At 48.7% G+C, this 25,374-nt stretch overlaps 11 protein-coding genes and 1 non-coding gene across 12 annotated transcripts; 7 read left to right on the top strand and 5 right to left on the bottom strand.

Moving 5' to 3' along the window:
• Positions 1-30: 30 nt before the first annotated feature.
• Positions 31-1,809, bottom strand: BO94DRAFT_215874 (5'-methylthioadenosine/S-adenosylhomocysteine nucleosidase family protein). The gene is made up of 3 exons (XM_025606190.1): positions 1,763-1,809; positions 312-1,709; positions 31-258 (listed from the first exon to the last, which is right to left on the bottom strand). The coding sequence occupies exons 2-3, from the start codon at positions 1,331-1,333 to the stop codon at positions 234-236; spliced, it is 1,047 nt and encodes a 348-aa protein (XP_025471764.1). The 5' UTR covers positions 1,334-1,709; positions 1,763-1,809; the 3' UTR covers positions 31-233.
• Positions 1,810-3,354: 1,545 nt separating this feature from the next.
• On the top strand, positions 3,355-4,410 carry zrfB (low-affinity Zn(2+) transporter ZRT2; the record flags this gene model as incomplete). The annotated part of the gene is made up of 1 exon (XM_025613085.1): positions 3,355-4,410. The coding sequence occupies one exon, from the start codon at positions 3,355-3,357 to the stop codon at positions 4,408-4,410; it is 1,056 nt and encodes a 351-aa protein (XP_025471763.1).
• A 204-nt stretch (positions 4,411-4,614) lies between these two features.
• BO94DRAFT_t71 lies at positions 4,615-4,688 on the top strand. Its single transcript has one exon. It is a non-coding gene; the product is annotated as a tRNA-Val (tRNA).
• Positions 4,689-5,335: 647 nt separating this feature from the next.
• Positions 5,336-6,144, bottom strand: BO94DRAFT_456440 (uncharacterized protein; the record flags this gene model as incomplete). The annotated part of the gene is made up of 2 exons (XM_025607701.1): positions 5,336-5,721; positions 5,772-6,144. Coding segments are annotated over 2 exons (759 nt in total), but the record flags the coding sequence as incomplete, so codon positions are not given.
• Positions 6,145-6,749: 605 nt separating this feature from the next.
• Positions 6,750-8,160, bottom strand: BO94DRAFT_215847 (putative choline kinase). The gene has a single exon (XM_025606189.1). It carries the CDS (start codon positions 8,027-8,029, stop codon positions 6,896-6,898), a length of 1,134 nt encoding a protein of 377 aa, XP_025471761.1. The 5' UTR covers positions 8,030-8,160; the 3' UTR covers positions 6,750-6,895.
• A 158-nt stretch (positions 8,161-8,318) lies between these two features.
• Positions 8,319-9,403, top strand: fkbp3 (peptidylprolyl isomerase family protein FPR2). Its single transcript, XM_025610774.1, has 2 exons — positions 8,319-8,870; positions 8,976-9,403. Exons 1-2 carry the CDS (start codon positions 8,641-8,643, stop codon positions 9,142-9,144), a joined length of 399 nt encoding a protein of 132 aa, XP_025471760.1. The 5' UTR covers positions 8,319-8,640; the 3' UTR covers positions 9,145-9,403.
• On the bottom strand, positions 9,124-10,377 carry BO94DRAFT_215843 (uncharacterized protein). The gene has a single exon (XM_025606188.1). The coding sequence runs from the start codon at positions 10,291-10,293 to the stop codon at positions 9,283-9,285; it is 1,011 nt and encodes a 336-aa protein (XP_025471759.1). The 5' UTR covers positions 10,294-10,377; the 3' UTR covers positions 9,124-9,282.
• A 784-nt stretch (positions 10,378-11,161) lies between these two features.
• Positions 11,162-14,162, top strand: BO94DRAFT_552971 (putative DNA repair protein Rad4; the record flags this gene model as incomplete). Its single annotated transcript, XM_025613626.1, has 4 exons — positions 11,162-11,698; positions 11,823-12,026; positions 12,072-12,408; positions 12,451-14,162. 4 exons carry the CDS (start codon positions 11,162-11,164, stop codon positions 14,160-14,162), a joined length of 2,790 nt encoding a protein of 929 aa, XP_025471758.1.
• Positions 14,163-14,496: 334 nt separating this feature from the next.
• On the bottom strand, positions 14,497-16,287 carry BO94DRAFT_483413 (thiamine pyrophosphate-dependent dehydrogenase E1 component subunit alpha). Its single transcript, XM_025608920.1, has 5 exons — positions 16,136-16,287; positions 15,884-16,071; positions 15,777-15,838; positions 15,514-15,723; positions 14,497-15,466 (listed from the first exon to the last, which is right to left on the bottom strand). The coding sequence occupies exons 1-5, from the start codon at positions 16,237-16,239 to the stop codon at positions 14,699-14,701; spliced, it is 1,332 nt and encodes a 443-aa protein (XP_025471757.1). The 5' UTR covers positions 16,240-16,287; the 3' UTR covers positions 14,497-14,698.
• A 225-nt stretch (positions 16,288-16,512) lies between these two features.
• BO94DRAFT_483412 (lactonase family protein) lies at positions 16,513-18,440 on the top strand. Its single transcript, XM_025608919.1, has 3 exons — positions 16,513-17,273; positions 17,319-18,336; positions 18,397-18,440. Exons 1-2 carry the CDS (start codon positions 16,888-16,890, stop codon positions 18,136-18,138), a joined length of 1,206 nt encoding a protein of 401 aa, XP_025471756.1. The 5' UTR covers positions 16,513-16,887; the 3' UTR covers positions 18,139-18,336; positions 18,397-18,440.
• A 287-nt stretch (positions 18,441-18,727) lies between these two features.
• On the top strand, positions 18,728-20,824 carry BO94DRAFT_562707 (arylsulfatase). The gene is made up of 2 exons (XM_025614311.1): positions 18,728-18,917; positions 18,964-20,824. Exons 1-2 carry the CDS (start codon positions 18,760-18,762, stop codon positions 20,636-20,638), a joined length of 1,833 nt encoding a protein of 610 aa, XP_025471755.1. The 5' UTR covers positions 18,728-18,759; the 3' UTR covers positions 20,639-20,824.
• A 660-nt stretch (positions 20,825-21,484) lies between these two features.
• On the top strand, positions 21,485-22,265 carry BO94DRAFT_620492 (uncharacterized protein; the record flags this gene model as incomplete). Its single annotated transcript, XM_025616935.1, has 3 exons — positions 21,485-21,821; positions 21,866-22,101; positions 22,149-22,265. 3 exons carry the CDS (start codon positions 21,485-21,487, stop codon positions 22,263-22,265), a joined length of 690 nt encoding a protein of 229 aa, XP_025471754.1.
• Positions 22,266-25,374: the final 3,109 nt, after the last annotated feature.

The following is a 25,374-nucleotide window of genomic DNA, read 5'->3' as shown; positions in this document are numbered from 1 at the left end:
CCGGAAGGTGGCATATGGTTTGAGTTCTTTTCTCTTGAGTAGGCTGCGGTGAAGAAAATTATCCTTTCGGGAATTGGAGAACGACATCCGGCGCAACAGCTGGATGGGCGTTATCAGACGGTTACCCTGTAGCGACAGGCAATGTCTGGATTCGGGTTCCCCAGATATGTCAACAGATGACCTGGAAGCAGCTTCTTCAGAAACAATCAATCGACCTGAGCGGGATATTTGCTTCAAAGGAATCTTCCTGAGAGAAATCTTGACACGGTTAGCTTTCTCAAACTCTCAAAATAGTGTAGGAGGTCTCTTACCCTAATCCAATCAAGACTGCTCCTATTCCTCCCATCACCACACCTAACCAAAAGCCTACAGCACTACTCTGTCGCATATCCGATCCGTCAATTTTGCGCAAAATAACCTTGCCATAAGCTGCTGCTGCCGCCGCAGCATAATAACGCCATGCGTCCCGCTTATGCGTATCGGCATAGTTGCATATACCACGCACAACTAAACAAGGAATTTCATCCACAATTCCTGCTGCTTCCATCTCAAAGCAGACCGCATCGTCATGCCCCCGCCGTAGACGATCTCGAACCTGCGGGTCCTTGACCACGCCGTTTCCAGAGAGAATAAGGCCGCGGTGAACATAGGGCTGGTGGTGAGGACGCATGGGTCGAGATACGTGTTTTCTCTCAGTGGACGCTTCGCAGCCACTGCAATCGTCTCCTTTATTGATGTGGTGAAATACTGCATCATATAAGATGTCCTTGTTGCCTGGACGCGCATATTTAGGCCGCGCAGTTAAGTTTTTCAAGACATTGCTCAGTGGACTTCTTTCCATTATCTCGTCTTCTTCTAGAGATCCGTCTGCGCTGATTAGGATTGATGGGGGTTTGTTGGCACATGCTTTGAGCACGAATCGGTCTTGTTCGTATTTGCCAAAGTCGTACTCGAGGATGCCGGGGTGGTTGTCGCCTGGAATGCCGATGACGATATCGCCTAGACGGATATCGTGTCTTGGAGGACGTGGAATACCGCCTCCGGTGCCGATGCTCAGAGCGAATTGTACGTTTGGGAATTGCTGTCTGACTGTCGCTGCACAATGGGCGGCCTTGACGGGTCCGATGCGATGGGGTCTGGTGAGGATAATATTGTGGTTCCCGATACGTCCGAAGGAATAGATATAGTTCTTTGGACCTATGCATGTTGGATGACATGTAAACTCTTCGTCAAAGATGTACTTGATTGCGACTGCCTCGAATGCCAGGGTGCAGAATATCGCTACTGTGATCGCTTCGGAAGGTATCTCTTTGATACTTGTGCACTGAAACATTTCGTCCAATGATGCTGCATGGGTGCTGTATATTGACTCGGATATAATTCCAGGTAGGATCTAGCGGCCAGATTAATAGAAGCTGCAAAAAAGTTGATATGAATTAGTGGCGAGGCTACTCTCGCCTCGGACAGCCTTCTGAGCCCGCTCGGCGCTTATATCTCCGGCGCTTCGTTGTGTTAATACCCCGCTTCATCGCCATTCCCCATAAGCGCCAGCCTGACGGATGAGATGTCGATAGACATCACAGTTGGCAACACTATCCCACGAGATATTAGTCGGCGATGTGTAGATGCTAGATGTTCTTTAGTTGCCACACGGGTAGATGCTAGCACGCGTGAAAGGGTCCAACATCTAGAACGATTCAGGATACAGCCTGGGACCAATATATCAATCAGTCTCATGGAGAAGGCCAGCCTGAGAAGAGACATGGCATACTTAATGGCCTTCCAGTGCCTTCACGTCTGTTGATACCCAGGTAGCTGTAGTTTCATATCAGCGCGGACCTGAATAGTGTTCAGAGCAACTTCCAGACGATCGCGTCGGTGTTCATCCCAGCAAGAGACAGTCGATCTTGAGTATAAAGAAGTTCGCCGAACCATTGCATCATGCTAGATGTCAGTTCATGATACCCACAACACCTTGGCGTGTCGCTGATACGAGTAAAACCCCTGCGGAATGCCCATGCCAACCAAGAATATGTTCCACCACACAGTCAGCATCGAAGTAAGCAGATCGTGAGTCGCAGTGCTAGTTGTTCCAGACGCCAAGCTGACTACTCAATGACTCAACGTCGGACAGCTGATCGCAGTTAAGATCGAGGACAAGAATTTGTCTAGCTTCCACGTACGACCTCATCGGCGATAAATGTTTTGTGCTTTCAGCCAATCAATGGCAACGGTTTCGGTTCGAGGTTCGAGATTCGAAGAAAGCCTGTATATTAATCTTCATGAGTGTATTCTTTAGCCGTGGTAACGCATTCGACGTGCTCCGCTTGGCTATTGTAGGCGTCATCGATCATGCTGCTGCTCCGCCTTCCTTTCGGAGTCTATCTGTCTGGTCTGTAAGTCGTAGATCTGGATCGGATATAGTATCATTGTGTATTTCTCGGCAGCCTGTGGTGACGAAGCATGCTCATATCCTGTTGCGCAGTCTCCTGTCTGGGTTGTCGCTGAGCATAGTCTTGATCAACGCTGAGCATCCTTGTTATTCTGCCAAACTTGATTCCTCCGCCCGCATCACCGCCCTCAGAGAACCAATGTTAGGCATAGGAAATCAAAGGCGCCGGATCAACAGGGTTCCGGCCCGAATCAATCACGTCAAAGGCCCCGCCCCCTATCGGACCGAACCAATGACAGGGACGGCAAAGGAGGGGCAGCGTCCCCAAGGTCCTCACGAATTCGAAAACTCTTGAGATGAACCGCCGCTTTCCTCCAAGGTCCCCATTTGATGCAACCTCGCGCCTTACCCGGAACGGAACCAAGTCTCAGTCGTCCGCCACGATGGAGGCCTTTCTCGGTTTAAGTCCGGGTCTTCCTTCTGTGTTATTCAATTCTCTTCTCATTTTCCTGAGTTCTTTATGTTCTTGGGTGGACGGGTTGTTGGTTAATTGAGCGTGACTCTGCAGTGTCGGAATTGGCTGCTAAGCGATCGTTATCTGGACCCCCACGCGAGCCACCAAGGTCCTCAACACCGTGCAACGCCAACCATCGCCGGCGTCTTTGACGTGGACCAGCCTTAAGGACCTTGGGGACGGTCGACTTGACTGAACGACCAGACGCACACACGATCCCAATTTAAGAGCGGAGGACCTTGCAGACGACTCCCTCCAGCAATTTCGACCATTGCATTCCTCCTCCACGTGCCTTGCTTCCGCCATCCTCCTGTCACACCATTCTGCACTGCCATTGGGTCGGAACCCTGTCAGACGTCGTCTCGATCATCCCTACCTAGTATCCGGGCGGCCCGTGCCATCTCAGCGGCAAACGACAGGCGGATTAGATAAATATATGGTGGAAATAATGGAGCCTCTTCATACCCTGGTCGCAAGGGACTCTTGTGAATCCGGCAATGACTTCGACGGCCGCATGGGCCTGCGTATCTCTTCAATCTTTGTCATCCTCATTGGTTCAGCATGCGGAGCTCTGTTCCCTGTCATGGCCCGGGGGTTCAAGGACTCCAAAATTGCAAAATGCGCCTTCTTCATTGCCAAATACTTTGGCTCCGGTGTCATTATTGCCACGGCATTCATCCATCTTCTGGCACCGGCAGAAGAGGCGCTAACGGATTCCTGCCTGACGGGCCCAATCACAGAATACTCATGGGTCGAGGGCATTGTCCTCATGACAATTGTCGTCTTATTCTTCGTGGAGCTAATGGTCATGCGATTCGCACGTTTCGGACACGGCCACGCTCATGACGATGAAGAAGACGACCACCACCACGTGGAGATGGAGCATTCCGTCTCCCCATCTCCAGCTGAATCAGTGGACTTGAAGGGCCACATGCCAGGAGAGGACCATCTCGGCCACTCCCGCGAACACCACGACATCGAGCACGGGAAGAAACATTCCGATCTGGAGGAATACATGGCTCAATTAACCTCCATCTTCATTCTAGAGTTCGGAATCATCTTCCACTCCATTTTCATCGGATTGACCCTGGCAACCACCGGCTCAGAATTCGTCACCCTCTACGTCGTCCTCGTCTTCCACCAAACCTTCGAAGGTATGGGTCTAGGCTCCCGTCTGGCTACGGTCCCTTGGCCCAAGTCCAAAAAATGGACCCCTTACCTCCTAGGTCTCGGCTACGGCATCTCCACCCCGATCTCCATCGCAATCGGTCTGGGTGTGCGCAATTCCTATGCCTCTGACGGCGCCACGACGTTGATCGTCAGCGGTGTCTTCGACTCCATTTCCGCCGGTATTCTCATCTACACCGCCTTGGTGGAGCTCCTCGCGCACGAATTCATGTTTAGCACCTCGATGCGCAAAGCCCCGATCCACATTGTCCTGGCCGCCTTCGGCCTCCTCTGTCTGGGATCTTTGTTAATGGCCCTGTTGGGTAAATGGGCTTGATGTCCTCCACAAACAAAATCTTTGTTCTTTGTACATATATATATATAGATACATTTCATGAAAATACATTGTATATGAACATATCCTATCCCTAATAAAAATCAACGAACATCGCCCCCTGGTAGATTCTTTACAATATTTACACCATGATTATCCATAGTTTGTATACAGTGCAAACCTGTGAACCAAGACTCATACCAAGTCGGCTGGATGGTGTAGTTGGTTATCACGTATGCTTCACACGCATAAGGTCCTGGGATCGAGCCCCAGTCTAGTCACTTTTTTGTCCGCTTCTTTTTGCTCTTCCGGCTACCGCCTAACCACCAAATTAACCTACTACATGAAGTACAGGTTTAATTAGTAGTGTTTATTTAGTATGCATCAAATTGAACTTGGCAGATTAGCATGTTTTCGGGGATCTTATCTAGTAGCTAAAGTGTACAGGGATTTCTACAAGCATGTAGGTCAAGGAATCTTTTATAGCTACGCCAGTAAAGAAGTTAAGCGCCGTTGAAAGGATTCTGGCAAGGACTTTTGAAGTGTTTAACAAAGCCTTTTAAAAGGCTCAACCAAGCACTTCAAAGGATTCTGTCAAGCACCTAAAGTTGGAGTACTTGATTCAGACCTACTCCGTACAGTCTGAACATACATTCTCTTGGGACAGGCGTATTCCTCTCCGTCTGTTCTCCAGATAGATGCGATACCATATCGTTTTGGGTCTACACATTCTAGAGGGGTTCTATCTCCCCTTCAGATCCCCTTCTTCGGTTAAAGCAATAAGCACTAACAAAGTGGATTGAGTTATGTTATTTGTGAAAAGTAAAAACCAATGACAGGCCAATTTTGTGAAGGAAATAGAACTGTGAACTTGTCTAGTTTCTCAGCGATAGCGTCGAGAAAATAAACAAATTGCTGACATGAGAAGCTAGGAGTGATATCCTTGCTTAATCAAAGTGGGCAAGTCGAGCCCGGGAATATATTTAGTCAAAGACCCAAAGTCGGATAAGAAACATGAGTTCTCGCAATAGCGGGCGAATGTCGTATTCTTCTTCATCGGATTAGGCCACTCTGGGGACTTGCACGACGTGATCTGATTCGTGAGACCTTTGAAATTCAGTCCCTGATAAGGGGCTGTAGGCCGTGGGTCAAGTATATGCATGTCTTTCATATACCGTGTCAGAGTTCCAATCACCCTACTTTGGCACTCAGAACTGCACCCCCGATGGCGGCCTGAAGTGAAGTCCTCGAAGACTGAATAGACTTTCGAGACTTGCTTCTCGATGAACTTGTGTCTGTCTTCATTCATTGATTCTGAGAGTTTATTAAAAGATGAAACAATGTAGAGTTTCAGTACCTCTTACCGATAATTTTCTCGGGGATCGGAAGCCCCCAACCGTCTATCAACCCTTCACTCGATGACATGGCAATCGCTGTTGATAGTCTAAATTTGGAAGGCTCGCGGAAGCACCAGGTTACCCAGACCCACAACATCAGGTCTCGACAATAAGTCTCAGCGATGTCTTTGTCCAAGGCCTTCATCCAGGTCTCCGTAAATGCAACCATAAGTTCCCTGCATCCGTAGTAATGAAGTACGACGGCGACTTTGGCGAGCATCTCAAGGGAGAGCTCTTGTGGGATGTCATCGTATTGTTCATGTATCACACGAAGAATAATCAACAGTGCCTCTATATCCCAGCCTTCGGCAGCTATCTTAACGGGGCCGGGTTTTATATACCTGTTTCACCCCAGCCAGCCTTCGGTGAGGGGTTTGTTGAATTCTAAAGAACACAGCCTTAGACGCTCCCCGGAGACTTGGATACGGAAATGGTTCTCGTTCCGTGGCTCACTGAGTGGCTCTTCCCCTCGTGCGAAAGGGGCGTTCGGATTTCGTAGCACTATGGTCACATTGCCGTTGGGGTCAATGATATGGGTAGGGGGTGCAGTAGTTGTCGAAATCTTGGATGTTTAAAAATGGGTTCGTTCAGAGTAAGAGAAGGAGAGAAGCAGAGAGGTTGGAAGATCAATATTCGTTCAAAGCAAGAGAAGAAGAGGGGCAGAGAGGTGGAAGGTCAGTGTTGCATTTCAGAAAGCCAGGCGGGGTACTTATCATTTCCGGCGCGTGTAACTGCTTACGACAACTTGTGTCACCCACAATTGGTTTGTTTGCATAGAGCAGAGTCTGTGAGGGAATAGTTAGCTTGGTTTGGGAAGACAAATCATTAAGCTGGAATCCATAAGAAGTGCGTATGGAGAAGATAGCCGGAGGGGTCCTTTGGACCTCCGAAAGAAGCGACTGCGTGGATGCTTGCCTCCACGGTGTTTAGCAGTCTATACCAGTAACAAAAACTATATACCGCTGATCTCTGGAGAACAGACAGAGAGAATGGATGTTCCAACAGCAGTTGTAATGGAATGCGAGCTTGGCAAGTAAAATGACGATGAAGAATTCTATCAAGTTAGCCTTGGGCCTGCCTTCCTATTCCGCTCAGTGCCCTAACCCAAGCGTTCCATACTGCTTAACAAACTCCTCAAACATCCTGTTCAATGCCAGCAGGTTCAACGGATCCTTATCATTATCCTGATCCATATAGCACAGCATGTTATGAATCTCGAACGAGATAGCAAGGATAACCCCCAGCTCAGCTTCCATAGATACCTGTTCTCCTGTATCCTCATCCCCAGTCGACTCATTCCACTGCTTTGCATATTCCTCACAAAAGTGCCTCTTCTCATCTTCCATATAAGGTCGACAGTCGGCAATCTTGGTCTCCTCATCAAACCACTGAAACATCTTTTGCAGAAAGTGTCCCCCAATATCAAACGCTCGGTAATTCTGAAAGACGAATTCGAAATCGATAAGAACCACTTTGCTTTCTCCTTGCTGAGGGTTATTCTTCACCATCGTATTCCTCAGTTGAACATCGTGGATGCACCAGCCTTTCTTCGCTCCAATGGTGTCCAACCTGTCTATGACTCGTCGTAGTCTGGACACAAAGTCATAGTCAACAAGCTCGTCCATACTGACGCCCCCTTCCTTGGCCAACCTCTTCAACTTCTCCATCTTATAATACCGTCCCAGCTCTGGAACGACGATATCGCAATACGCCCGAACGGGGTTTCCCTTCAATTGCGTTGTCATGGCATGAAAAGCAGCATGTGCTCTTGCAACCTCCCCTCTGATCTCTGCATTTTCCACGTCTTCCGGCGCCAGGGGACGTGCATCCAGGAATTCATCAATCCTCCCGAATGTGCCATCCGGTGTTTGGAAGAATCCATATACCTTGGCTCCGAGACCAGATTGGCCGTACTCATAGCATAGTTGTGCTTCCTCGTGTTTAGTAGGAACTAAGTGCTTGAAGACTTCGATTTCACCGTCCAGTGGGCCGTGGATCTTGAAGAATACTTTCAGGGGTTCGGAAAAGGTGGTGTTCTCTGGGACTGGTCGTGACACTATGCAGTTTGTGTTGGCGTAGCCGGTGGTATATTTCACTGTCAGGGTTTCTGGGTCCACGTGAGGCCACTCGGTGGGGAGGAATGTGCTGATGATTTCTTTGAATGTAGTCTTGGGTAATGGGGTGTCTTTCGGGATGGATACGGGGATGGTTGTGCAGGTTGCCATTTTGTCTTATTTTATTGTGTCTGAAACAATGGATATTCTGAGATAAGTTTGGTTGTCGAACAGTTACTGTAAATAATAGTGGACACAAGATGGAGATGATATCTACAACCGTGGTAGAGCAAGGCTTATCTATCTACCATTTGAAGATCCGTACTCAATACAAGACAAAGAAAAGTATGCATGCTTTTTATGAGTCATCCGCTTACATCCTGAGTCATCACACACTTCTATGATACATATCTCTATTCCAAAGTAACAGGGACACAAACCAATAAAACACAACAAATACCTAACACCAAAAATCATATTCACCCCATCTACTCCGTATCTACTACTACATAGTAGGTAGCAGTAGCGGGTGCCCATAGCCCGCCATACCCGCACCGGACGGACAACCGACGGCTCATCCACATCCCCTCCCATCCATCCAATTAGCAGCCCAGCCACCCGCACCGCAACCACCGTAACCTCCGCGGCCTACCTACCAACCAACTACCTCCGCACCTTCACCTCCGGTATACGTATCCTCCTCCCACCACCACCACCACCAACCCACTACTTTCCCTCTCCTCGAACCCCCAATCAATCAATCAATTACTCAACCAACCAAAATGAAATTCCTCCCCCTCCTAACCCTCACCCTCACCACCCTCACCACCGCCACCCCCCTCCTCATCGAAGTCACCGAATCCGTCTCCTGCACCCGCAAAACCCAAAACGGGGATAATGTCGCCATGCACTACCGGGGCACCCTCGCCTCGGATGGATCCGAGTTCGATGCGAGCTATAACCGTGGCCAGCCGTTGAAGTTTAAATTGGGGTCGGGGAGGGTTATTAAGGGGTTTGTTCTTTCCTTCTTCCTTGGTTTGCTGAGAGCCCCCCCCCCCAGGGGGGGGAGGAGGGAAAAGGGGTTACTTAAGGATAATGCTAATTGAGCTTTGTGTAGATGGGATCAAGGACTGCTGGACATGTGCATCGGGGAGAAGCGCAAGTTGACGATTCCGCCTGAATACGGATATGGGGATCGTGGAGTAGGACCGATTCCGGGGGGTGCGACGTTGGTTTTTGAGACGGAGTTGGTGGGGATTGATGGGGTGGGGAAGGATGAGTTGTAATTTAGTCTTCTCTTCTTTTCTTTAGGGAAGAGGAGGATGTGAAGGGATGTAGTCTATGTATTGTATCTAAGGGTATCATCTATAGTAGATTACACTGGTCATAGCAAGGAATGACCAGAATGAGAGGCAAAGAATGGATCAATCCATCGCGTCCAGTTTATTCTCGTTGGGTTCTTCAGTCTCGGAAACTAGAATCCCAACGAGACATTCGCCCAGGATGGCATCCCAGTTCACCCATGGATGGATCTCGAAGAATAACTTCCCCGAGTCTTTTCCTGCGCCGCGAAGCAATTCCCCCTTTCCGCCGGGGTGGAACGGTATGTATGGTGTGATGTTGTAAACCTTCCCCTGGTATGATGTCCATGCATCCGCGCCCTTTCGCCCGTTCTGTGTCTTCAACATCGACGGTGTCACCCGGATCAATGTCGGAGGGAGATTCTCGCCCCGTAGCTTGTTGTTCGGGTTGGATGTCAGCGCGGCCCAGTCCAATGGCGAGTATCCCGGTTCGAGAACCGCTCGTTTCGAAGAACTCGATGGTTTCGCGGTCACCTTGGTTGGCGCTAATGTGCTGCTTGAGAGACGGCTGGGCGGGACGCGCAACGAAGCTGCAGCAGAGGGTGGCGGACGCAGTGAGCTTGTGGTATTCGGGCGTGGAGGAAATTGTCCTGGTGAAGAGGGTTGGTTCTGGGACACTATCGGACGGAGACGAGGTGGGGCAGGAGGAGGCATCAGGGAGGAGGTTTTCGCTGCAGTCGGTTGCTGTGGCGGAGGAGGCGGAGGCATGAGGATGTTGTCGCCCATCTTTGGCTGTTCAGAAGGGGGCTTCATCGCATTTTGAGTTTGATCGCCGCCAGACGGGGGAGGGGCTGCTCGGTCGACGGGGATTTCTAGTTGAAAGGAGGGCACGTCGAGTGCTGGCGCAGTTGCAGATGCCTTGGGAGTTGTCTCGGAATCTTTTGCAAGGTCATCTTCCTCTTGAGCGGGCTTTGCTTCACTGTTGCCTTTTGTTTCCTCTGTCGCGCGAGCCGCAGGGATGGACGCCTTCGGTGGCTCTGATGCTGGGGCCTCAGGAGCCCAGGTCCCGGGGGGGTGATAGTATAAAAAGAAGCATGCTGTTGCAATAAGGGTTGCGACCCCTACCCAGCCCATGCTGGATGTTTAGTCTAATGATAGGAGATGGGGATGCTGGAATGTGAGCCTGAGATGCCAAAGCCGCGGAAGGATGGTCACGTGTGGTTCTTCTATTTTAGGCGTATGATGATTAGTAATGGATGTGCATCCAGGCCTCATTTTGTATTTGTATTTGTAATGTCCTCCAGGGATTGGAAACAGTAATTCATAATTGCATGCATAGTAGCTAATGATCTATGCCTTTGAGGATGTCTCACTGTCAGGATCTGTAGTCAAAGCATATTTGCTGACGGTTGAGTCAAGTTGCTTTTTCAAAACTATCTTCTCCGTACGCTACTTGGGACTGCTGCCAATTCCTTCCAAACTAATCTTATCAGGTCTCTGAAAACGAAATTAGGCTGTTGAAAGTCGGCTTCGATTGTATATTGCTTATTTTGTTATCCAGTCTCTTCATGATGTGTTCATGTCAATAATGGTACTACAAAATATATTTTTGTAGCCTGGAAGTTCAGAACTCTTTGCCTAAATTCTGAGAAAAAGTCGGATACACCGTCACACACAGAATCTATCATCTTTTTGATCTCTCTAATGAGTATGTACCTGATCTGCATTTCTACAATCACACTCCCTATCTACTCCGTACCTACCTACTACTATCTAGTATCTATCTTGAGGCTTCAACGGTGGGGCCCCAGACAGCCCCACTTTAGCCGCACGGCGGAACAACGCAGGGCCGGACTGCAAACAGGGTAAACAGTGCATCACGTGTCGAATAAGCGTCATCAACGCGCCTGCCGAGTGAGAACTGAGCACAGCCTACCAAGGCACCAAGATGCTTGGGCCAGATGCTGGACGTGGAACGGTCTTCTACACCTAACTGTTCGTCATGGCGAGGCGTACCGCCACTACTCGCTCCGCAAGAGCGGGAGCTTCTAGCCGTCCGCGGAGGCGGCAACAAGACCAAGAACATGACATCCCCGAGGTCTACCGGGAGATGCTAGCAGAGGCTGAAGCTCGAGAACAATCCCAGCCAGAGGATGCACCACGCAAGAGGAGGAAGCTTGCTGGTCAAAAATCCGTATCCAGCCCTCGGCCCTTGAGTCGAGAAGTCACTCCACAAGACACCCAACCAGCTCACCATGTCCAGACGGTGTATGATTCTCCATCATCATCCGAAGAATCGGATATGGAATGGGAAGAGGTTGATATCCACCAGACTTCATATAATAATCAAACCGACGATACGTCTATCCAGGTCACTCTGGATCGGCCTGAGGATCAAAAGCGCAAAGTAGTCCCACGGCGAAGGGTGATCACAGCTGCAGAGAAGCAACTGAGATTAAACATACATAAGGTCCACTTGCTTTGTCTTCTGCTTCACGTGCAGATACGTAACCTCTGGTGCAACAATGAGGAAGTACAGGTGCGTTTCAGCTGTCTTGTCTGGTGAATGGCACGCGCTTTAAGGGGCAATGTGGGAGGCAGCAACAGAAGGCTGCACTGTAGATTACTATAGGGAACTGATTGGGATCTGACAATATCAATAGGGCTTCCTTAAACGGATGCTGCCGAAACAGATTATTGGCCTACTGCACCCGTCAGAAAAAAGGCCACAGCAGACCAGGTCAACAACCTTCGTTGATGGATTGAATCAAGCTAGTGATGCATTCAATAGAAGGTTCAAGGTGACAGCACCGGGGCTGAAACGCCCTTTCTGGATAGATAATCCTGACTCTTTGAAGAAACGAGCAGTAGGTCGCAAACAGGATACAGCAAGCAGACTCTGACTTCCACAGGAACATATTATAAGCGACGCTGAGATCTTCCTCTCGCGGGAAGACTTTACAAAACAAGCAAAAACATTGCAAGGCTCACGAGACTTTGGCGCTCAATTATTTTGCGCTTTACTACGGTCCGTGGGAGTGGAGGCAAGGCTTGTCTGTTCTCTGCAGCCATTGCCATTCTCGGGCACGACCAAGGATGTAACGCCGCCTGTAGTCCCTGACAATCTTCCTACTTCGTCAGACAGCCCTGGTAGGTCAGCTGGAGAAGCACGAATTTCCCAGCGCTCTAATTTGCGAAGAATTGGCCGTCCACAGTTCGCACCTCAACGCCCCAGAACTCCTACCAGAAGTAAGCCCTGCATGCAATTAATACTAGTATGAAGCTGAGCAGAGATGCAAGGTTCGCCCAACGTTATCCGAGAGTCATCACACCCGATCTTCTGGGTTGAAGCCTTGAATGAGGCACTCAACAAATGGATCCCTATTGATACTTTGGTTACCAAGTCCTTAGGAAAGCCTTCCAAGTTTGAGCCTCCAGCAAGCGATCCATACAATATCATGAGCTACGTGGTAGCATTTGAGGACGATGCTTCCGCCAGGGATGTTACCAGGAGGTATGCAAAGGCTTTTAATGCAAAAACTCGCAAGTTGCGCATTGAATCAGTCAAGAGCCATGTAAATTGGTGGAACAAGGCGCTGCTCTTTTACGAGAAGCCTTTTCTGGAAGATCGAGATGAGTTGGAGATTAGCGAGCTTACTTCAAAGATGGCTGCTGAGCCGATGCCTCGAAATATCCAAGATTTCAAGGGCCATCCATTCTACGCCCTGGAACGACATCTTCGTCGGAACGAAGTTGTCTTTCCAAAACGGGTTATTGGACAAGTCACCCTTGGAAAAACAGGAACCAAAAACCAGGTCCTGGAACCTGTGTATCGTCGATCCGACGTACATGCCCTCCGGAGCGCAGATCGCTGGTACCGTCTGGGACGGGATATTAAGACCGGCGAGCAGCCGCTGAAGTGTGTCCCTTCGAGGAAGCCACAAGCGGAGCCATTTGACGAGGCGGATGAGTCCATCGCCGAAACACCCCTGTATGCTTATTGCCAGACACAGATATACCAGCCCCCACCAGTGGTTCGAGGGAGAATACCCAAGAATATGTATGGAAATCTGGATGTATTTGTACCAAGTATGGTACCTCCTGGTGGTGTCCACATCACTCATCCTGATGCTGCATACGCTGCCAAGCTTCTCGCCATTGACTATGCGGACGCGGTTACAGGTTTCAACTTCAGTGGACGCCACGGAACTGCGATACTCCAGGGAGTTGTCATTGCCAGCGAATATCAAGAGGCACTTGAAGAAGTGATTGGGGGTTTGGAGAGTGAAAAGATGGAAGCCGAACTAGAAAGAAAGTCCGCCGAAGCACTCCGATTGTGGAGACACTTTCTCCTTAAACTACGCATTGCAGAAAGGGTCAAAGGCTATATGGTAGAGGGTGACACGGAAGAGAACCCCAAAGACGTTGAGGATGTGGAACAATTGGGCGGCGGGTTTCTCCCAGAGCCTGAAGAGGCAATGATGGATAATATGGAACTCTCAGAAACCCAAGAGCACTCAGATAAAGACATATCCATGTCTGCCGCGCCTGATGTGCTTGGTGGAGGGTTTATACCGGAAGCAAGCGCCAATGAGGTGCCATTACCCCTTGACAACAATCCAAGGGGGGCGCATACGAATCACCCGACGGAATTTCCACAATACAGCCTGGTTGTTGTGCCCAAGATTGGAATTCCAGATCAGACAACTTCAATCCAAGGCTTCACAGGTGCTCCTAGGAATACAGGCCTTCTCCCAGAAAGCCAAAGAGAGGAACTAGGGTACCCGCCACAGGTTGGAAACCACCCATCCGATGCATCCTTTGTCAAAGCCACTCCGACGATTTTCGAATCCACCTATTCCCAGGCTGCTTCACAAGCAGACTCGCGTTCTCCTACTCCTGGAATTACCAGCCAGGAAACGCACAGCGACGAAGAAACATCATTACTGTCACAAGATCCGGAAGACGAAGACGCGATTCCCGAATGGCTGATGTCAGATTGATTGCATGACCCTTGTGATTTTGGCATGATTGGATAAGCCCACCTGCTCGAAAACGGGGTGGTATCGGGGCTCCTACTAGCGGTATGCATATTTTGGGATATTGCACTTTTTGGACTTGGAAAATACATTCAGTGTATGCATACATAATGAACAGAGTGTTGTACAGTTGTATCAAAGAATCTTGTATATAAATAGGTTGTTCAGATGTTGAGGCCGTGAGACATTCTTTTTCTCCGGGCTTGGAATTAGAGCGTGTATTATCGTCTATACTGTCATGAACACGCGTGTTGTTACTGGTTATTGTAATGCTAAATCCTATAAATGTTATGTCAATGGAGGTTATCGCATAATACGGAGCGAAATAGAGTGTATAGACCACCAAGTCAAGCCTTAACACATCATTCACCGATGCTAACACCATCACGTAAGGGATGTACATCCGTCCTTGATGATTAAGACAGCATCAAACCGTCAAGTCATTTGAGCTCTACATACATCTAGTAGAACACTATCTGCAAACACCATCAAAAATCTATTTATAACCCCTTGACTCCATCCTGAAACTGATGAAGATCATATTCATCCGGATAAGTTTCTAGAATCCGTTTCAGCTCTTGCTTCTGCGCCTCTGCTTCCTCGGTTAATTCCTCGTATACGCCCTCGAATGCTTCCCGAAGAGGGGGTTTCTTCTCTCGTTCGGCTTCGCCAAATTCCTTGAGGACGGCTTTTCGGAGCTGATCTCGGGTATCTCGCTCGAGGTCCTCGTTCCAGTGGCCTTCGTTTTCTAGCCATTTTCGGAGTCGGATGATGGGGTTGTCGCGGCGTTTCCAGTCTTCGACTTCGACTCGCGCGCGATAGGCGAAGCTGTCGTCGCTGGTGCTGTGGTGGGAGACTCGGTAGCTCATGGCTTCGATTAGGACGGGTTTGCCGCCGTCTTGGAGGGCGATGCGGCGGGCTTCGCGCATGGCTTCGTAGACGGCGAAGATGTCGTTGCCGTCCACTCGGATGGTGTCGATCCCGTAGCCGATGCCGCGACTGGCGATCCCGTCGCCGCGGTATTGTTCTAGGGTGGGGGTGGAGATGGCGTAGCCGTTGTTGCGGCAGATGAAGACTACCGGGCAGGATCGAGTAGCGGCGATGTTGAGCCCTGCATGGAAGTCGCCTTCGCTGGCGGCGCCTTCGCCAAAGTAGCAGGCTACAATGCGGGGTGGTGTGTCGGGATTTTGGAGGGCTTGGAGTTTCAAGGCGTAGGCGGCTCCGGAGGCTTGGGGGATTTGGGTTGCTAAGGGGGAGGAGATGGTGTGCTGGGAGGGTTAGATTTGGGTGTTGATGGGGTGGGGATTGAACGAACGGTTCGGGGATAGTTGCAGCCATAGTGGACGGGCATGTTGCGACCTTTGCTGTTGTCGTAGCGGTTGGCGAAGAGTTGGCTCATGAAGTCTTTAAGAGTGAAACCTCGTTGCTGGAAGACTCCGGCTTCACGGTACTGGGCGAATGCGACATCGTCTGGGGTCAGAGCTGCGGCGGACCCGACGCTGATTCCTTCTTCGCCGGCGGAGACCTAGGATATTGTTAATGTGGCACTGGGAGAGCGGGTGAGGGGTAAGCGCATACCATGTAGAAGCTTAGCCGACCCTGTCGTTGCGCCTCGAACATTATTACATCCATGACACTCACTGGTTGCGTCAGATCGGAGCAGCAGTGAGCCTTGTGTTACCAACCAGTCAACATGTTTTTATACCACGACAGTATTTCCTCCTTTGGCACATCGATGGACTTTCGCGACTTGTCGACCAGGACACCGTCTGAATCCATGACTCGGTAGGTAGGGATATTCGGCATCTCGGAGGGGTTGATGAAGGCCATGTCGGTGGTAAACTTGCTATTGATTGCACCTGGAAAGCGGACACTGTTTTGGTCAGCTCAGTCTTGTCATCGGGCACGTCCAAGGTGGAGGTATGGAATTGATCTACCGGTCCGATCCAGGGCGCTGTGATATAGAACCGCTCCATCGCCGAGGAACCTTCGATAGCGGTTGTGAAGCACGCAATAGACGTGCCGACCGGAGAGTCAGCATGATGAGGGTATTTGCAAGGAGATCCAGCCCCGAGTGGTTACGAAGGGCCGTGGTGAGGTTGATAACCCCGGCGAGGGATGCTGGGGAATGCGGAGGCCGCGGTTGGCCTCGGCCCTGACGTCGGTCGGCTTATCCTCCCCGCCGATAACCGCGGTTTGCACCGTTTGTTCGCCGGTGATAAGCAGCCCGATCGGGAAGGCACGCGGTCAGGTGATGGCCGCCGTTGATGCCTGTCTGCCGCCTGTCTGCCTCTTCCTTTCTCATCTGCTTCACGTCCGGTTGTTTGTGGGAGAATATATCCCTACTTGCTTTGGTGATGAGCTAAGCCATGCTACACCGTCTGGACCATTACGCAAGGGACTCACGGCGTACCTGGTACTAACCGCAGCGCTAATCGCATGATGATTGGTCAACCTCGCTACACGATGGCTGGCCAGCTGTGATCCGTGACAAGGAGCGAGACTACCTGGACTAAAGCATCGATGCATCTAGAGACTGCCTAGTACATGCAGGGAACCTGCAGTCACACTTGCGTCCCTGGAACAACTCACCCGCAGAATGCAGATCCATTCCGCCTGCCCGTGTTGACTGACTATTTATTTACCTCCCACCCGCTCGACATGCTCCAGCACACTTTTATCTTTCAACATGTGTCTACGGTCCCTTCGTTTACTGGCTTGCCTATCATGGCTGTCTCTGGCGACGGCGACTAACCTCTATGCCACCCACTATAACGGCAACGTCTACACCCTTTCTCTGGATTGCAGCAATGACACCTACTCGCTTTCTCTGGCCTCCTCGTTGGAAACCTGTGGCTCTATGCCCAGCTGGCTGACCTTCGACTCGGAATCGCGCATTCTATACTGCTCCGACGAAACCGGTGATGCGTCCGCCAATGGATCATTGACCGCCCTTACTGCCAACCAAGATGGCACTCTGACGGAGACTGCGACTGTTGTGGCTCCTGGTGGCGGCGTGAATAGTGTCATTTATAGCGGAGATGACGGTGACCAATACCTAGCCATCGCGCATTAGTATGTACCATTGTAGCATTCGTCAGAGTATACTAATGCTCTCAGTGCTGGATCAACTGTGTCCACATTTCCCCTTCCTTTGAGTTCAGCTACGCAGGCGCTCCAGGTATTCCGCTATAATCTCTCCCAGCCTGGGGTGAACCCACAGCAAGATGCGCCTCATCCACATCAGGTTTTCCTGGACCCGACTGGGTCATTTGTCCTCTCTCCAGACCTGGGAGCCGACCTCGTCCGCGTGTACGCCATCGACAAATCCAGTGGTCAGTTGGACAGTCGCTGCCCTGATATCGCCTATCCTGCTGGTAGTGGACCCCGACATGGCCTCTTCTGGACCACCGAGCACTCGGTCCTCACCAGCCAATTGAATACCCGGCAGCAGGACAGTTTTCTGCTGTATATTGTTAATGAGCTGGATGGTCATCTCAAGGCATTCACAGTCACGTACACGTCTGATTGTCTTGATTTTGAAGAGATTCAGTCGTTTGTGCCGTATGCCGAGAACCAGCTGCCGGAGGGAGCTACCCCATCCGAGATCCGCCAAGGCGGTAGCTCTCTGTATGTGTCGATCCGGAGTGATCATGGTTTCCCACCAAATGACTCCATGGCTAATCTGGATCACTCCTCGAATGGTACTGTCACCTTCCACGAACTGACATCTGCGTACGGCACCGTTCCGCGAACGTTTGTGATAAACAAAGCCGGAGACCTGATTGCCATTGGCGATCAATCCTCATCGAATATTGCTATCGTGACGCGAGACCCTCAGACCGGCAAACTGGGAGAAGCAGTGGCTACCTTGCAGGTTGGGGAACCCGGCGAGGTTGGTACGGCCACGGGCCTGAGCAGTGTGATATGGGATGAATAGTTAGTGAGAGATTACTGCAGTTTCTTGATGCGGATTAGTGAATAGTGCGTGATCGAGATGCTTCTCTCACTTCAAAATGACACCTTGCTAGACTATCATGATTTAAGCCTAATTCGTCATAGGATATTACTATAGTAAAAGATCACGCCCATGAAGATCATGGTTAGGCAATAACCATGGTACCACTGAACAACTGCAGTACGTGGCTGCTTTCTCCGCAGCAAGCATAGTGATCAGTCATTAAGTCCTCATTGGAAGACGCACATCTCAGCCGCCCAAAAAAGGGCCCCTTGCCCCCATTCCCAAAAGTTGTCCTTGCCACAGTGCCAGTGGAGGAGGATCATCCGACCAACAGAGTAGCCGAGAGCCGAGTGCACCAGAAGCGGGGGCGATGGCGTGATCTGCTGATTGGCCTGCGCCCGCGGATAAACCGCCGCCCCACTGCAACGATCTAATCGGAGCCAATAGGGCGGGGCCCCTCTCCAAAGCCGCGTGCCACCAGCCGATTGCCGATGGCCATAGTACGGGGTAAGCTGCCATCATTCAAATACCCCTCCCTGTCCTCGCTCATTGAGGCTGCCAGTCTCATGTAAGTTTCATACTCTTGTCTGTCATCTCACCATGGCCCCGAAACGCCCCAATTTTCTCGTGGTTGTCGCCGATGACCTGGGCTTCTCCGACATAGGCTGCTATGGAGGAGAGATCCGTACGCCTAACCTTAACCGCCTGGCCCAGGAAGGCGTCCGGTTCACAGACTTTCATGCTGCTGCTGCATGCTCGTATGTTCCTCTACTCAACATCGGTCCGCCTTAACTAACCGCTCAGTCCCACCCGCGCCATGATCATGACGGGAACCGACCACCACATTGCCGGCCTGGGAAACCTGGTTGAATGGACCAACATCTCCGGGCAGAACGGCCCCAAGGGTGCTCAGATGAGTACTGCCCCTCAGCGTGGCATGCCCGGCTATGAGGGCTACCTCAACGAGCGCGTCGTTGCCCTACCTGAAGTCCTCCGTGACGCCGGCTACCACACGCTCATGTCGGGCAAATGGCATCTAGGCCTGACTCCAGAGCGCTCCCCCTACCGCCGGGGCTTTGACCGTTCTCTCGCTCACCTCCCTGCCTGCTCCAACCACTACGCATACGAGCCCCAGCTCCAAGGCACCGACGAAACCCCCACCTTCCTCGAAGCCAGCTACATCGCTCTACACATGGAAGACGACAAATACGTCAAGAAGCTCCCCGATGACTGGTACTCCTCCGACGGCTACGGCGATAAAATGCGTGAATACCTTCAAGACTGGCATGACCGTGGCGATGACCGTCCCTTCTTCGCCTACCTCCCATTCACAGCTCCACACTGGCCTCTCCAAGCCCCCCGCGAGTACATCGACCACTACCGCGGCGTCTACGACGATGGTCCCGACGCTCTCCGCCTCAAGCGCCTCGAACGCCTCAAAGCCCTCGGCATGATCAGTCCGGACGTTGAAGCCCACCCCGTCGTCGCCGACGAAGACGAATCCAAACCCTGGGATCAATTTACCCCGGAGGAAAAGAAACTCTCCTGCACCGCCATGGAGGTTTTCGCTGGCATGGTTGAATGCATCGACTCCAACGTCGGCAAAGTCGTCGACTACCTTGCCTCCATTGACGAACTCGACAACACCTTCGTCTGTTTCATGTCCGACAACGGCGCTGAAGGCGCCGCCTACGAAGCCTACCCCATGGTCCAAAGTGGCGTCATGCCCCACCTACAAAAATACTACGACAACTCTCTTGAAAACCTTGGCAACTACAATTCCTTCATCTGGTACGGTCCTCGTTGGGCCCAAGCTGCCACCGCCCCATCCCGACTCTACAAAGCCTACACCACCGAAGGCGGCGTCCGCGTGCCTTTCCTTGCCCGCTTTCCCACCTCCATCACCACCGACTCTCACGTCAAATCCGGCTCCATCACAGACCAATTCGCCACCGTCATGGACCTAGCCCCATCCATCCTCGACATGGCCGGCATTTCCCACCCCGCTCCGTCCTACCAGGGGCGTGAGATCGTCCCCATGCGCGGTAAATCCTTCTACCCCTGGGCTGCGGGCACTAATCCCCGTATCCACGAAAAAGATTTCATCCAAGGCTGGGAAACCTGCGGCAGGGCCGCTCTACGTTTCGCCGACTGGAAGATCGTATATATTCCCAAGCCGAAGGGCCCGGAGCGCTGGCAACTGTATAACCTGGCCAAGGACCCCGGGGAGATTCATGACCTGGCGGAGCAGGAACCGGAGAGGTTAAAGCAGTTGCTCAAACTCTGGGATCAATATGTAATTGAGACAGGGGTTATTCCGCTGAATCCAGATCTAGGGGAGTTCTTGGAGGCTACTGAGGCGCAGATGCCGGAGAACGCCTGGATGGAATTTGATTATTGGAAGAATGGGGCGAGAGATGCGCCGGAGAAGTTTACGAGGAAGCCACCGCGGTTTCAGAGGGCTGTGAAGCAGTTCTAATTCACTTGTGTTTTTGATTAGCGCGTTTGATTTTGAACTGCGTGATATGGCTGGCCATAAGACGAGTTGGATTGAGGAATTAAGTAAATGCATCTGATTATCAATTACCACCAACTTCATATACTTCGTGTGTTGTTCCGAGATTTAGATTCAACAGATATAGAAAGAAGACAGAAAGAGAGGCATACATCCACGTGAATTACACTTATGCCCTCTCTAGTACTTCAGCCACATCGTCCATCTTATCCTCAAGAATACTACTTAGATCAACGATATCAAAACGATCTCTCCGTCTGCATACACAAATCCAACAAGCATTGGGGACACGCTAAGAGACGATACTAATCACAAATCAGACCATATTATTATACTTTATAACACCTGTATTGCCGGGACTACCTACCTCAATCTCGACGGTCTCTAAGAAAGAAGTAAAAAACCAGCTTGTTGCTTTTTGAACCAATGGTTACTATTTAGGTGACGCCTTTCAGCCCAGACTTCTGGATCGGAGTAACCTTGGAGACTAAATCCGTCGCCATGTCGCAATTAATGATTTCTAGAATTGAGAATAAGGAAGATAAGAAGAATGATGAGGGTGAGTAGATTGTTTATGTCGATATCCAGGAGAACACTTGACAGTGTATGTACAGGCTTTGCAACGAGCTGTGACAATACTAAACATAAGTATGGTATCAGGGTAGTACCTCAGGTGCAAACGAGGCATCAAATGGGTGCCTAGGGTGCCCGTAGCAGCAGAATGATGGCGCATTGTGTCACTCCCGCTTTAGCTGCTTCTCAGCCAGACCATCCACCATGGGTATGTGCATCCACCGAGAGTGGCTCATTATGGGTCCCCCCAAAAGAAAGCAATCATCCAATCTGCCTCTCCGACGCTCTGCACGCCTGAAAGCCCGTCGTACATGTGAACCCGATGACTTGCAGCCCAAAGGACCCTCCACTGAGGTCTCAAACAATGTCCTCACAGCTGCCAAAGATCGCATTGCCCGCTACACAGATCAGAGGCGCCCTCACGAGGACAGCCTGAAACCAGGACTTGCTGCATTTCTAGCCTGGCTGCCTGACGGCGGCAGGGAGGCGATCGCGGAAGATATAGTTAATGCAATCACCGATGACCAACTCTATGCGGTCTTCTCAACCCTCTTAACCGCCATACTCATACCGAGTAAGTCAAACCTCCAGCCGAACCAGCACTGCTAACTAGAAAAGTGAAAACTCGGCCCCAAGTAGGCAGTTTTCCCTCGGTGGAGGCCGTCGCTGAGACTAGAGACCAGCTCACTGAGGATCAAATTTGTATGGAACATGATGGCTATTGCTGCGTAGTTACCGGAGATCTGAACACAGACACATGGAAAAAGAGAGGGCACCCGGACAACGTGTACTTTGGGCCCGTGGAGGTGGCACATATCATTCCTCTCTCTTATGCCTCCTGGCACTATTCTGTAGTAGGTTCCTCCTGCGATCATCTAGATTCTATATACTGACCATGAAGGAACCGCCACACCAGACCTCTACCGCCTGGGAAGTACTCTGGCGCTGCTTTCCTCGTATCCGCCAGGCGGGAATGACAGTCGAATCCATCAACAGCCCGATCTACGGCGGGCATTAGCGGCCATCAGGCAATAATGAATTTTTGTGTTGAAGTATGCTCACCGCTGACCTCACCACTAGATGATACTTATCATTACTCTACGTACAGTGCTTTATTTTCAATCATGGTATTAATTATAATACGTCCAACCATTGATCTTAAGCCGTACAAGGCTGAAATTATTAATCTATTTTATTAAAATCAATCTATAAGTAATATTACTTTTACTATTAAAGTTAAATACCACATACAAGTCCGTGAGCGTATAATCAAGAATTACTTGAATAATTAAGAATCAGTAAGTATGATTGTATTAGTTACTACTGATTCTTCTCTATATAATCAAATCAAGAAGTTGTTTTTTATTAGATACATGAAATTGAAAAAATAAAGCAATATTAATAACTAACTAGAAAGACTTCTGCTAGGAAAACTTCTGCTTACACAGGATAAAAATAATGATAATATAATAATCTATATAATCAGATACGTGATTGTTACAGACCCCTGCTAGTCAGGTTACTAGCGGAGCGGACTTGTTGGGCAGAAAAGTGACGACAAGGCAGGACTCGGACAACCAGCAGCTCTTATCGAGTAGAATCCCGGTCTGAGTAACGTCCGGAGCGGCGCTGTGTCACATGACTATCTATCATTGAATCTACTATTGAGGGTATACAGAAGGTATACAGGAATCCAGAAACATGATTAGATCAATCCTTGATCTACCTTAAATAGTATATGATATGGTATATAAAGGATAGAATATAAGGACACTCTTGTTACGGACCCCTGCTAGCTGAACAACTAGTAAGGCGGGTATGGCAGGCAGAAGGCCACATCCGGACGGAAGGGGGCTCTTATCAAGGAGGATCCCGACCTGAACCGTCAGGCAGCACGGATCACGTGACCATGGTATACAGACAGGCATGTGGTATATAACATACCACCATGGTCTATGACTACCAAGCAGGTATACGATAGACCCAATAGTATACGGAATGGTATACAAGAGACGGATATATAAGGACACTCCTTCATGTACTTAGTTAGTTCTATTCTTCATGCTCAATTATAATTATCTTTAAGTAACCTACGTTTTGATAGAGCTTAGTAACAACACTCATCTGCACTCACTTACGGATAGCTGCGCGGCATTATCTAGCCTTACTTCTCTTCTTCTGTTCAGATCAAGTCATCTTTAGATAGTCAATAACCTGACTATCTTTGATTTAGTTCATAAGGTACGTATTGGAACGGGAGCTAAGCTAATAAAAATAGGGAGAAGTAATCCTAGGATTTAATATATTGAGTACCAGTCAGTACAAGTATTATCTAGTAATAAACTAATCATTATATTAACTATATTAAATATATCACGAGCGCCTCAGCAGCAGGGCCCGACAACTAAGGAACTAATAGATATAGTTGGTCAGCTACAAGAAAGTATCACAGTCTTAAAACAAAAGAACCAGCTACTCAAAGGTTGCTTGTTAGTCAAATCTGTCAAGGTCTGACTACCTGAGTCATTCAACAGTAAATGAGCGAAGCTCAGGGCTTTCTTGACCTAGTTAGACTTATATCTTAACATAAACAAGAAAAAGCTTAAGAATAAAGAAAATAAGATCTTTTTTATATTTATCTACCTTACCGGAGCAGTATTTAATTAGTTTAAATTATATATCTATAAATAACAAGAAAAGTTGATAAATAATCAGAACAATAATATAAAACAACTTTTCACTAGTTATACCAGATTTAAATAGTATCTTGAACAGATATTCAGAAATATTAATATAATATAAAATATTGAGTAAAAATTATAATAATTTAAATAAACGGGATCAGTATCTGTGTATACTTCAGAGTTTCAGTAAGTTATTAATCACCTAGACTAGGATGATAACACTTATATTTCACAATTTAAAGAAGGACTCAAGATAAAGATCTAAAAGAAGATTATTTAATAAGAACAACCGGACACCTTGGTTAAGATGATTAAAACAGTAATAAAGATTAATAACAAGCTATACAACTTCAACATAAAACAACAAGAGGATCAGTAAACCAGCGGGTCTACACCTTAACACAATAACCAGCCAGGTTACCGAGCCAATAACAGAAGGTCGGCACAACCTAGAAGCTTGGGATACGAAGATCCCTACAGGCTGAAGCCCATGGAGCTGGATACAGCACAGCATCAGACTCAAGAGACTCAAGTATCCAAGAAGGAACTCGAACAGCGCAAACAAGACCGCTTATACTTTAGCTGCGACAAAGTAGGTCACCAGTCAAAGAACTGTAGTCAGAAACAGCAACAGCCTCAGAAGCAATTGAGAGCTATGAACCAAGATCAAGGCAGAGAAGCCTATGATATCACCGCCATTTAGCACGAAGTTTAGACAGAATCTATAACATAAATATTCAGTAATAAAAAGCTATATACTATTCAGCATGATCAGCTATTAGAGAACAGAACGCATCATGATTAGTTAAGATAACAGGCCATTCTAGATAAGTCAACAGTACCATCTAGTCAACAAGAGGATTAATAATTATCTATATTATTAATTTGAACCATAGAAGTCAATAATAACAGTTATAAGCCAGTTTCAAGGAATAACTATCCTAGTATAGTTTAAGACAAGGACGAACTGTCAGATAAAGAGTATAATATATTATTTAAAGACTTTAAACCCAGTAAGAAAAGACTTAGCAAGATACCTGATACCTCTGAAAAACCCTTATCAGAAATTAGTAAACTCTATCCATCATAGTAAGATAAGGATAAGAAGAACTAGAAAAATAATTAAGAAAACATTATTTATTAATTAAACCATATTTTAAAGGAGATTTTAAAGAATCCAGTATAATTCTGTCTAGAGCTTAAAATAATTATACAGCATTATCTATATTAAGATTTAAAATATTAAAAATCATAAAATAAGACTTAGAAGCAATATCTACAGAGATGCCCTTATCATCTAAAAGTTTGTTTAACATATGGATAAGATAATATAGACTATTATTATCAGCTATCAGAGATTAGCCAGAAGATAAATATTACTAGAACAGAGTCTTGATATAACAAATCATATCTATACATTTATTTTAAAAAAAGTAAAGATTA

This window comes from Aspergillus sclerotioniger (genome assembly GCF_003184525.1).
Source record: "Aspergillus sclerotioniger CBS 115572 chromosome Unknown BO94scaffold_3, whole genome shotgun sequence".
Lineage (NCBI taxonomy): Eukaryota > Fungi > Ascomycota > Eurotiomycetes > Eurotiales > Aspergillaceae > Aspergillus > Aspergillus sclerotioniger.
This window is presented reverse-complemented; position numbering and strand designations above follow the sequence as displayed.

Coding starts and splice junctions, on each gene's coding strand:
- BO94DRAFT_215874 (XM_025606190.1), bottom strand. CDS start 1,333: ATGTTTCAGTGCACAAGTATCAAAGAGATACCTTCCGAAGCGATCACA. Junction 259..311: donor GCAGTCTTGATTGGATTAGG/GTAAGAGACCTC, acceptor AACCGTGTCAAG/ATTTCTCTCAGGAAGATTCC.
- BO94DRAFT_562707 (XM_025614311.1), top strand. CDS start 18,760: ATGGCCCCGAAACGCCCCAATTTTCTCGTGGTTGTCGCCGATGACCTG. Junction 18,918..18,963: donor CATGCTGCTGCTGCATGCTC/GTATGTTCCTCT, acceptor CTAACCGCTCAG/TCCCACCCGCGCCATGATCA.
- BO94DRAFT_215847 (XM_025606189.1), bottom strand. CDS start 8,029: ATGGCAACCTGCACAACCATCCCCGTATCCATCCCGAAAGACACCCCA.
- fkbp3 (XM_025610774.1), top strand. CDS start 8,641: ATGAAATTCCTCCCCCTCCTAACCCTCACCCTCACCACCCTCACCACC. Junction 8,871..8,975: donor TCGGGGAGGGTTATTAAGGG/GTTTGTTCTTTC, acceptor AGCTTTGTGTAG/ATGGGATCAAGGACTGCTGG.
- BO94DRAFT_483413 (XM_025608920.1), bottom strand. CDS start 16,239: ATGCTGACTCTCCGGTCGGCACGTCTATTGCGTGCTTCACAACCGCTA. Junction 16,072..16,135: donor CAGCGCCCTGGATCGGACCG/GTAGATCAATTC, acceptor TGACCAAAACAG/TGTCCGCTTTCCAGGTGCAA. Junction 15,467..15,513: donor GCTGCAACTATCCCCGAACC/GTTCGTTCAATC, acceptor TAACCCTCCCAG/CACACCATCTCCTCCCCCTT.
- BO94DRAFT_483412 (XM_025608919.1), top strand. CDS start 16,888: ATGTGTCTACGGTCCCTTCGTTTACTGGCTTGCCTATCATGGCTGTCT. Junction 17,274..17,318: donor TACCTAGCCATCGCGCATTA/GTATGTACCATT, acceptor TAATGCTCTCAG/TGCTGGATCAACTGTGTCCA.
- BO94DRAFT_215843 (XM_025606188.1), bottom strand. CDS start 10,293: ATGGGCTGGGTAGGGGTCGCAACCCTTATTGCAACAGCATGCTTCTTT.